Below are 11,229 nucleotides of genomic sequence, written 5' to 3' on the forward strand. Positions count from 1 at the left end.
CTTTACAATAAATAGTAATTTTAATTTATTTTTATATTATTTATAAGGAAAAGTATGGATTTTTAGATGATTTTACAGAGTAATTTATGTGATAACATTTGGTAAACTATAAGAATATGATTTACTTGTAAGATATTAACATATCATCAGTTCTCAGTTAGGAAATTTTAGTATTCTAGTTACTGTAATATTTATTTGCCTGTGATCCTCTGAATAAAAAAAGAGTACCTTATTGTTTTATTAGAGATCCTTTGAATATTACTGAGAAGTTAAGAGTAGTCAGTTGTAATGTGTATTATTTGCTTATTTCTTGTACCAAAATTATAATCAGTTTTATATAAATGCATTAAAACACTTCATACAAAAATTTGTTTTGTGCAATTAAGTAATTAATTCCTAATGAATCTTGAAGGAAATCTGGTATTTTAAAATTTTCTTCCTAGAAAATATAAGTCCAGAAGAAGAATATAAAATTGCCTGCCTCCTCATGGTCTTTGTGGCAGTTTCTTTGCCAACACTGGCCAGCAATGTGATGTCTCAATATAGCCCTGCTATAGAAGGTAATAGTAGTTTAAAATTATTTTGGCAAAAGTTCATGATGTTTTGATGCAGATGATATTTTTATTTGATCTTGTTCATTTATAATAAAATGTGTCTTAAATTCTGTCACTTAAATAGAAAATTATATAACCTTGTGTAGCCTAAGTCCCAATTTCCTGACATGCTATATATCGTATATAATGAATAATTATTTATTTGAGCTTGTAGTTTGTCTGAATGTGTGTATGGCAGGGGAGGATGAGAGAATGTCCACCTCTTAGGATTTTTTTTTAACATAACTTGGCAATTTTAGGATTATTTTAATGATTGAATGAGAAAATATTTGTAAAGCAGCTAAGCATTTCTTTGTTTCTATAATAAGAATGTATGATCTCTTTTAGGATTTTTGAAAATGTACCTGTTCAACACAAACATAATCCTTTGTACTCTCTTGGAGTACTGTTTTTCAGAGCACACTTGTAATGAAAGTAAAAGAAGAGTAAGGCAGGTTATGCCCCAACTCTGCTTTTAATCATGCCACTATTTACGTAGATTATCCAAACATTAAAGATTTACCTTCAGTATTATTTGATATTTTGGGGTCATATAGAAACCGTAAACCTTATCTGTACTTCCTCAGGGCACTGCAACAACATACATTGCTTGGCCAAAGCCATTAACCAGATAGCCGCAGCTTTGTTCACAATTCACAAAGGAAGCATTGAAGACCGCCTTAAAGAATTTCTGGCCGTATGTATAATCAAATAGCAAAACTTGTGACATTTTATAAAAAATATGAAAATACAACTGTGGGATATAACAGAATAATCCCTCCCTCCTTCCTTTTCTTTTTTAGAAACAGATGAAAACATGACGTTAAAATCAAGAATAATTTAGTTTAGAATTTTCTTCCCTTGAGTTAGAAGTCTCATTTCTAGAGGCTCTGCAACAGGACTTGTTTTTTCGCTTAGTAGATGACAGGACTGCCCTACAGTTTTGCCTAGAGCTTACTACTTTGAGTAAAAGCAAAGCAGAGGAAAATTGAGAGATTGTTTTCACTAAAAGGATAAATTTTACTTGTATTTATTTGGAGAAGGACTATTAATTGTGGAAAAGCTCAAAAATAAGAATGCTGCTTATGCCAAAAGAGGGTAGTAGTAGTATGCTAACTCTAGCTGCATGAAGTGTGGTTCTTAGTTTCTATGTAAATATAGCTTTTTCTTCCTTTATGAATGTACCTTTTTCCTTATTTTATATAAAGGTAATAATTCTTCTATGGCATAATGAACAATAGAATTTTTCCTCCTTTTATGCTATAAATGCTGTTAGCCTTTTAAGTTTTAATTTTTTTTAGTTTTTTTGAAGATTTATTTATGCATACAGAACTGGGGTACAGGCCAGAGATGCAGGGGTAGTGAGAGGATTCACCAGAGACAGAGTGGGGAGCAGAACAGGCAGGCTGACAGAGTACACCACTGAGGGGAGAAGTGGGCAGGTCAGGAGAGCTGCCACGCTATGTGGATCACCTCCAGGGCCAGGGATCGAACTCATACTGAAGTGGCTTTAGCTCCTTATTGCCATGTTTTAACCCACTGTGCCACCAGGGAAGGCCTTTTTTTTTTTTTAATTTTTAAAGAAAATGTGATAATAGGGGAAATGACTCCTATTTCAGGTAAAACAACATTAAGATTGAAAACTTTATTTTCACTTCTTTTATTTCCTTGATTCATTAATTCAAACTCAGTGTGAACTTTTCTTATTTGAGAAATAAGATATAATTAATATAGATATTGGAAAGATGATTTAAAGTAATTTAAATCATCAAACAAAAGGTATGCAAAAAGTTTTAAAGCCTAGTAAGAATATCTGATTATTTATTAATTTCTTGTCTGGTACTTTAATATGCTCCAAATTATTGCTAGAATGTAAAGAATCTAAGCTTATGTTTGTTATTTAATTGCTTATTATTTATATATAACTGCTATATGATTGAAACGTGAAGTTAAGGAATATTGAAAATAAGTAGGTAGCTGTTGAACATTTCATTTTAAAAAAAACTTATTTAAAATTTATGTACTCTTAAGCTTGCATCCTCTAGTCTACTGAAAATTGGCCAGGAAACAGATAAAACAACAACAAGAAATAGAGAATCTGTTTATTTACTGCTGGATATGGTAAGTCTCATTTTAATTTTGACTAGTAATAAATGTCTGTCATTCCTAAGTCTGTCATTTTACCAATCAGATAACAGTGAGCTCTGCCAAGTATTTTTTTTTATTTTACAAAAGTTTATTTTTACATCATTTTGTACATTTTTTTTCCATCTTAATTGTAATCCCCGTGGTTTCCCATCACCAAGTCACCCGTGTGCCATCACCATAATCCCGTGCATTTCCCACTCCACCCCTGCAAAATGTCTCTGGTATATGGTTGTTCATTATTCTGCCAAGTATTTTTTGGTTCATTCTACCCATATCACATACTGCCTCGCAATTTCTGAAAAGACTGTCATCACTTTTATTTTATCATTATGGTAATGATAGCAGAAACAAATAAAAGATTAGCATTACCTATAGGGTATTCTTTTATAACTGGCTTTCAGTCAGTTGAGAAACATTTAAACCTTATGTTTTCTTAGCGTATCTGTTTCAGGTCATCCAGTTTTATGAGTTTTCTGTGTTCTAACTCCATCCCATTATCTAATAAGCTTCCCATAATTGTGTGTGCCTGATAATCAGTTCTTACCACCATTCATGAACTAGGTATGCTGGTTTATCCCTTATGATTCTCCCCTTGCCTATAACATTTCCTTTACCTATAGAGATCTATGTCTATCTTAATGACAGTTCACACATCCCAAAATCAAGTCTTTTCTTAGATATGCTCAGACTACTGTTCATCTTTCTTCCCCTTTAAACTCCAAGAACTTAAGCTTTGCATTTAGTTGGCCTTACGTTTGCTTTTGTTACCTAGCTTAGTCTTGGGTCTCTAATTAAACTTGATGGGATGGACCACATTTTAAATATGCTTATATTCTCTTTTATGTCAAATGATTGAGGATGGTGAAAGCACTCAGTATGCTCCTGTTGGTTGATTTAATTAAAAAGTAACAGTTTTTTTGATGACATGTACTATGGCACTGTTACACTTTAGATTTTAAAGAGTAAATAATGTCTATCTGTTTCTAATAAGAACACTTTAGAAATTATGGTCTGCTGGTTGTCACTAATTGTTCCCATTATAAATAACGAATTCTGATGCATTTTTGGAATTTTTCAGATTGTTCAGGAATCCCCATTCCTGACAATGGATCTTTTGGAATCTTGTTTTCCTTATGTCTTGCTGAGAAATGCATACCATGCTGTCTACAAGCAAAGTGTTACATCGTCTGCATAAAATTACCTACTTACTGAAGACAAGCACGCATTATTGTTGCCTCAGTTTTACCTGTAAACTGTGGAACTGTTTTACCTATGGCCTGAGAAACAGTTTAGTGGATTATAAATTTCTTTTCATACAGTTGTATTTTCTGATTATTGGTTTCTTAATATGATTGTACTACAGTATACTTTATTGAATTAGGTTGCACATTCACTGAATCCACAGAAATTATTCCTATAATTTTAAAATACCATTTGTTTGGGAAACATAGATTATCTCTATGTTTTTGATATTTGATAATGAAAAAAACTGCTTGTTTATTTCTGAAAAAATAATTGTATTTAGTGATTATTTTAGATAGTGGTATTATAGCATTCATCTGTGTGTAAATTATTTCATCTAGGGAAGAGTTCTGATCTGTACCTATGGTTCTTAATGAAAACAAAATTGGATGTGCATTTCTGTGCTGTTATGAATACATTTCTACTTTATTTTGAAACATTTGCCAAACTAAATACTATGACACTGTATAACATTAAAAATGTTAAAGAACTGCTTAGCATTAGAAGCAGACTATGTCCCAAAATTCTAAAACAGCAGCATATGTTGTTGCTTATATAAAGCCTAGTGATAATTTTTAGACTAACTTCCATGGTGCCCTATTGGCATTAGCACTACCATTGTATCCTGCTGTATAATAAACAATCTAGACATTTATCAACTGTTGATACAAATGTTAGTCCCTAACCACTTTTTATATGTTTTAAATTTTTGAAATTCAAGTGTACCTGCCATAACATAAAATAAACACTAGACTGTATCACATTTTGAATGATTTCTTTAATTTGGGATCCTCAGAGATTTGGTCAATAATAAGGAAAGTTTTAGTTTAAAATAAACTTTAAAGTGTAGCATTTGATACCAGATCAGCTATTACAAGATTTGTTGAAATGTTTTGAAAAACATTCCACTGGAAAAAATATTAGAAAATAAAATTACATAATATTTTTTAAAAATATAAAACTAAAGGAAACTTTGCACTATTATTAGCTTTTTAATTGTATCTTTGACCAAATGGGCAGAGAGAATGATGATGGAACTAGTGAAAAAGTTGTTGAGAATTACTACTTCAGTAAATAATGAATTGGGAAGTCACAAAGGGCCTATTGCTTGGTGATTGGCATGGAGGGGAGAGTAGCTCATTTAGTTTGAAAATTAACCAGATGTTTTGCTCTTTGGCACTTAAAGACTGTTTCTCAACAACTTTGTATCTAGAGGGTCTATATTCCAGTCATGGGCTTCTTAGTAGCATTGGTAATTTGTTGTTAGGATAAAAGAAAGTTGCTGTGAACTCAGTTGCAATGTTTTTTTTTTGTTCAGATACAGAGAATGCAGTGAAAATAAGTTACCACAAGATTATCATACTGCTATTTTGTATATGTTTTTCCTAGCCTGCTTTTAAAGGAGGAAATAGTTGTCATTAGCTGTTGAAAATTTTCAGTGTTTCCATGAAGATATTTTTTAAGGGAAGAAATTTTTAAGTGAAATAATTTCAAACTTGAAATAGCTTGGTTATATAGGGGACAGTTGAAACTAAGGTTAAATGCTGTTTGCTTGAAATTACTTGAATTCTAGAATGTTAATAGCTTGATGGTAATGATAACCCTGAGAGATAAAGCAGGCTTTGGAGTGTGTGCACTTTGGTATAACATATGGAAGAGCTTATGGATGTACATAAGCAATTCTTTACTCCTATTTAGGCCAAGAAAAGATCACTCTTTAAAAGTTAAGAGTTGTTAGTCACAAACTAACTGACTGTAGACAATTTGATTATTATTTACATTGAATTTTTCTACAAAGAAAAAAAAATGGTGAAGGTAACTTAGAGAGAAGCATTTAAAAAAGTTAAAAGTAAATTCACAACTTTTATATTTATTTATTTATTTATTTATTTAACTCTTACTTTCTTACACCTAACCTTACACTACAGTGTCCTGTTTTCACTGATTGTGACCCTACTATATACTGTGTTTGTCTATAATGCACTAATTTTACTCAATACTAGGAAGAGGTCTTTGATACTCTTAAATGCCTCCATATGTACCAAAACTAACAACAATTTCACTTAGATTAACTTTTAGGCACTTACATATTTTTCACTATTGTAAATATATCTGTATCTTGGTGAACTTGATTTATTATCTCCTTAGGGTAATTTCTCAAAAATTACCCTTTTTAGTGAAAGGTTGTACACATTTTAAATTTTGTTGCATATTCTTAGATTTCTCTCCAGTAAGATTATATCAGTTTTACTCCTGCTTTTGTGTGAGCATAGTTTTGTCACTATGCTAAGGTATCTTTGTCTATCCAAAAGATGAAACATGTAAATTTGCATATCTTTACTTATTATTTAGGTAGAATACTTTTTTTTAATATCATCTTTGAGTCTGGGGGATGCCTTGAGGTCCACCTTTATTTTGTTAGCTCCCATGCACATCCTACATACCTGAAGTGGAAAAGGTGAGATAACTGGAGAGCTGCTGGGTAAGATACCCTTTGTTTCATGTTGGGAGCAAATAGTTGTTTTTCTCTTTATACTTGTGTAGGGGCAGCATATTATGAGCAATAGAAAAGATGGGGATTCCCAGTACTGGAATGCAGTTAGCACAATGCTGACTAAGAAATAGTTGTATTTCCCCCAGTGAGGTGATTCACATGTCTGGGGTATTGGGGGGGGGCGGATTGTAGAAGCTGAGCTTCTTAGATAAATAGGTTTAAGAATTGAGGGTATTGGTGAGAGATCAGAGAGGGTTCCATGTTACAGAAAAATTATTTTTTTTAAATGGGTTCAAGAAGGTAGAGGTGTGGGGGTAGGATTGGGGGTGAAGAAGGGCAGAAATTACAGTGCAGGTCACTGCCCTAAAATAGAGAAATGATCTTTTCAATTTGGTGACTCACCTCTAACTAGAGTCACTACAGGAGCTTTGGGACATGTAACCTTAATCTTAGCCCCCCCTTGCAGAATACCTCTCATATTAAAACTGGCCTGATGATCTCGTGTCACCAACCACAACAGTTAGACCTTGAAATGTTATCCAATCAGTGGAACTTCTCATTTGTTCTCAAGACTGCACTGGCATTTCCTTTGGCAGCTGATCACACAGTAAGGACCGACTAGGCTTATAGGCTTTCAGGATACCAGCACATCCTTGGAGAATAAATGTCTCCTCTGCTGGAGGTCATAGCTTCCAGAAAGTGATTAGAGGAAGCAACTGATGACCTTTGTAGTGAGTTCTGCTATTCCTGTCACAACCAAGCCCAAGTCTAAGGATTGCTGTCAAGTGAACTAATACTATGACTCTAGCCTGAAGGATAAATCAGTCAAGTCCATTTGCTTTCTTCAGCCATCAGCCATATTTCTAGAAAAGCATTTGCATTCTGTACAAAACGTTATAATTGGAAGGTAGATGTGATGTTTAGAGAACAACTTTTAAACCACCCTATATAAAAATCTATTGGAGGACCTCTGCTTGACTTAAATAGTAACATCATTGTATCTTTTCCTAAAAGTATACAGACAGGTGATTCCATTGTGTGGAGGGGAGGGAGATCTTGAGGGTACCTGTATTCCTGGAAGGAACACCCAGGGAGAGATACAGTATGTACTGACTTGCCACATTTGGTTTTGGTATTGATGTTCATTACCAAATGTGAATTAATGAAAGAGAAGAGAGGGACCAAATAGATCCCTCCGTATGAACAAAGAGAAAAATACTGGTTCCCAACGAAACCAAGGGCATATCTACCACTGAGTTTCTGTGACATCTGTCCAGTCATTAACCTTTTCGACCTCATAGCATGTTTTCTGAGGGGGCTGTTTATTACAGGAGGGTTTGTTTTTAATAATGAAAGCCTTCATGATATTTTTAAAATACTAAAGGAAAAGAGAATAAGGTCTTGTGGCACTTTTAAAATGTGTCATATCTGCAAAGACATTAATAGTGACTCAATTTATTTTTAAAAGATTGAATTGATACAAGTTTGCAGTTTAAAAGCAATGCTTGAATAGTGAAGTTAAACATAAATGTCCAACTTTAATTCTACTTATGCTGGAAGTTTTGAATATCCAGAAGTCTAAAGCTTCCAGCATTTATTCATTTCCCTTCCACATCCCACACTAATTATAAAGTTTAAGTAACATCACATCCTAGTATTCAATTAAAAAATACTTAGTATGTACCAACTACTGGTAGAGAATGTTAACAAATCAAAAAACATTTGAACTAGTCTTGCCCCACTATCTGCTCTATGCACAGCGTCAAGTGGGGATGAATTCCTAACATGGGTTCCCCAGTTGGACACTAATTCTAATAGATGACTGTTTCTTAGTAATAGCTGATTAAGTGACAGAGGAACTTAATTCCAGGGTATTGAATCTGGTTGGTGACTTGAAAATGATGGCTGTCTTTATTATACTTTTCTCAGGTAAATTAGAACTAAAGCTCAAGTTGTCATGGCTACTAAAACTGGAAATCTCAGGCAGTTGGCTTTGGGGCAGCCATTTAATAGTTTCCTGTATTCCCAGAATACGAGGAAGGAGAGTAGGAGAGAAAGCTGGTCAGGTGAAGGATGAGTTTGATGTACAGGAAAAAGCAAGGAAGCATAAGGATAAGAATGAGAAGATACTCCTACTATTTCTTAATGAATTTGCTAAGATTCATACTTCTGGCAACCTAAGGATCCTGTGTAAGAAGACCAATAAATGTTGAATAAATAAATACACAGGCATTATGCCCTAAATGCTTGGTGTGTGTGCCAAACAGATGTGGTCACTGCCCTCCATCACAGCGATCACAGTATGATGGAGGAGAAAGATTACATATTTGGTCATGATGCATATTTCAGTCATGTGATGCAGGAGGCAAATGGTAAAACAGACTTCAGCATGGTGGTAGAAGAGCTGAACAGAGGGTTTATGCAAAAGCTTCACTATTATTGATCATGGCCAATGGATATGTGAATGCACTAGAAAATTATAGCAAATAAACTGCACTTAACTGAAATTCAACTTTGGCTGGATTTTTTCCCTTTTCTCTCTCCTTCCTAAAGGTACCCATAATATTCTCTAACCAGTGGCTTCCTTCCTCCCACTTTTTTTTTGAAATCTGACTATACCATTATATTAGTGTTCATATTTTAATTTGGCGCAAAACATGCATAACAAAAATAGATGGTGGGGAGCCATAAAAAGGGTCCGAAATGGGCAGGCAAGTCTGGGAGGAAAAGGACACAATCAAAATCAATATAAACACCGCCATAGTCAACCTCCCCACAGATCCCTCACCCACATCTGTTTCACCAGCCCAGGGCCAAGAAACAAACACGGTTTCTTCACATCCTTGCTGCTCCATGTCGCTTCTTCAGGTCTCCTGGCTCTCCATCCTGCTTCCTTCCTCAGACTCCTCTCCAGATTCCTCTCTTCTCTGCTCAGTTCCACACTCCTCCTGGGTGGGGCAGGGAACCTGGAGCCTCTCCTTTTCCTCAAGGAGATCCACCCTGTTACACTTTGAGTCAAATAAAAAGTGAAAGTATGTTGAAGTCATTCAAATGCCAGCTACAGAGATTCCTTCTAAGTTACTGGAATCAAAGAGAAGCAAGGGAAAAAAAGACAAGCTTAGATCACAGCTTACAAAAACACTGGCATATGTCTGTCTGTTGTGGCATAAAGTAACTTGCCCAAACTGCTACACAGTGGTCCTAAAATTTCTATCAGGAAATAACATACAAGAGTAAAATTTATGACTTAGTACCCTGTCATAATTAGTCTCCCTTGCTGGTCTCCTCAGGAAATACTGTCTGATACAATAATGGCAACTATGTTGAAATTTTTTAGTTTTTGCAATCTTTATTTCCCTCAATTAATTTTCTCCTCAAAGCAGAGAAATCATTTGAGGTCTCAGTATCTAATTTTAACCACTAGTTGCTAGAAATTCACTTCAGGAAAATGTTTTTCTTAGGATTATCCAAGAAGCTCATTTTGAACCTCATATTAGCTCCTAAATCCATTCCTAGTACCACCAATCAACTAAAAATGTAGGATATAAAGTTTTTTCTTTCTAGTCAAGTTATTTATAATTTGGTGCTCTGTGTCCTAAATGTGTTCTCAGGAAGAAATTGGCTTTAAGAGTTGTTTTTCACTTGAACAGCAACACAAAAGAAGAAACCTAAGTGAATAACTTATGAATAGATAAACAAAATGTGGTATTAACTAGAATGAAACCATATTCAGTATTTCAATAAGGTAGAAAATTTTGACAGAAGCTACATATAACAGTTAAATCTCCAAGACATGTGCTAGTGAAATAAGTCAAGCACAGAAGGTTATTGTGTTAATTCTCATGAAATTCCTGTAGAAATCAAATTCAGAGAAACAAATCCTAATGCTGATTGCCAAGGGCTAGATGGCAGAGAGGATAGAGAATAAGATTTAATGACTACAGTTTCAGTTTCAGTCAGAAAACATCAATATTCTGCAAATGATGGTGATGGTTGCACAGCAATATGAGTATAATCAATAACCCCAAGCTGTACACTTAAAGATGATTGAAACTATAAACTTTTATGTATCTATATTTACCACAATTTTTAAAAGCATTAAAAATACTCTCTAGAAGTGAGATATTCCTCCAATCCAGAAACCTCTCTATGCATATATATAAACATGTGTACCTAAAATTATATATGTGTAAATGTGTGCATATGTGTGTATATACATGAGTGTATTTTAACAACATATTTGACACGAGCTTTCTTTATCTTTCAGACCTATTCCTTTTGGTGATGTCAAAATACCTTAAAACAGCCTGTTTTTTTAGTTTTCCTAATGTACATTCCTATTGTATATTCTTTTGCCCTTTTTTTCTTTAATCCAATAGTGAAACAGAACATCAAAGTATACATCGTTGAGCATTTGGGTCAATACTTATGCTTCAAAATTATGAGAAAGATGACCTTTAGGTAAAAGAGCATGTGTTTTAATATGGTAGATATTGTTACCACATTTCCATCCAAAACGTCTGCACCAATTTACACTTTTACCTACAGTGTGCAAATGCCTGTTTTATGTTTTTTTTTTTTTAGCCTGTCAATTTGATGGATTAAAAACTAGTGTCTGAGGTTGGATATCTTTTATATGTAAATTGATTTGTAAGCACTTTTTCTACAGATTAACAAAATTGGTTTTTTTCACCTATCATGTTTGGCAAATGCTTTCTAAATTTATCATTTCTTTTTATGCTTTTAAAAAAA

The 11,229-nt window shown here is 33.8% G+C and overlaps 1 protein-coding gene across 1 annotated transcript in view; it reads left to right on the forward strand.

Moving 5' to 3' along the window:
- NCKAP1 (NCK-associated protein 1) overlaps window positions 1-6,544 on the forward strand; it is an 82,015-nt gene extending 75,471 nt beyond the window's left edge. Inside the window, exons 29-32 of the mRNA XM_004674464.2 lie at window positions 444-560; window positions 1,181-1,290; window positions 2,625-2,714; window positions 3,820-6,544. Coding sequence (XP_004674521.1) covers window positions 444-560; window positions 1,181-1,290; window positions 2,625-2,714; window positions 3,820-3,936 — 434 coding nt within the window. The 3' untranslated portion in view covers window positions 3,937-6,544. The remainder of the gene's footprint in view (window positions 1-443; window positions 561-1,180; window positions 1,291-2,624; window positions 2,715-3,819) is intronic.
- The last annotated feature ends 4,685 nt before the right edge of the window (window positions 6,545-11,229 follow it).

The sequence above is a fragment of the Condylura cristata genome, unplaced genomic scaffold (genome assembly GCF_000260355.1).
Source record: "Condylura cristata isolate star-nosed mole 26May11 unplaced genomic scaffold, ConCri1.0 scaffold00002, whole genome shotgun sequence".
NCBI classification, from domain to species: Eukaryota; Metazoa; Chordata; class Mammalia; order Eulipotyphla; family Talpidae; genus Condylura; species Condylura cristata.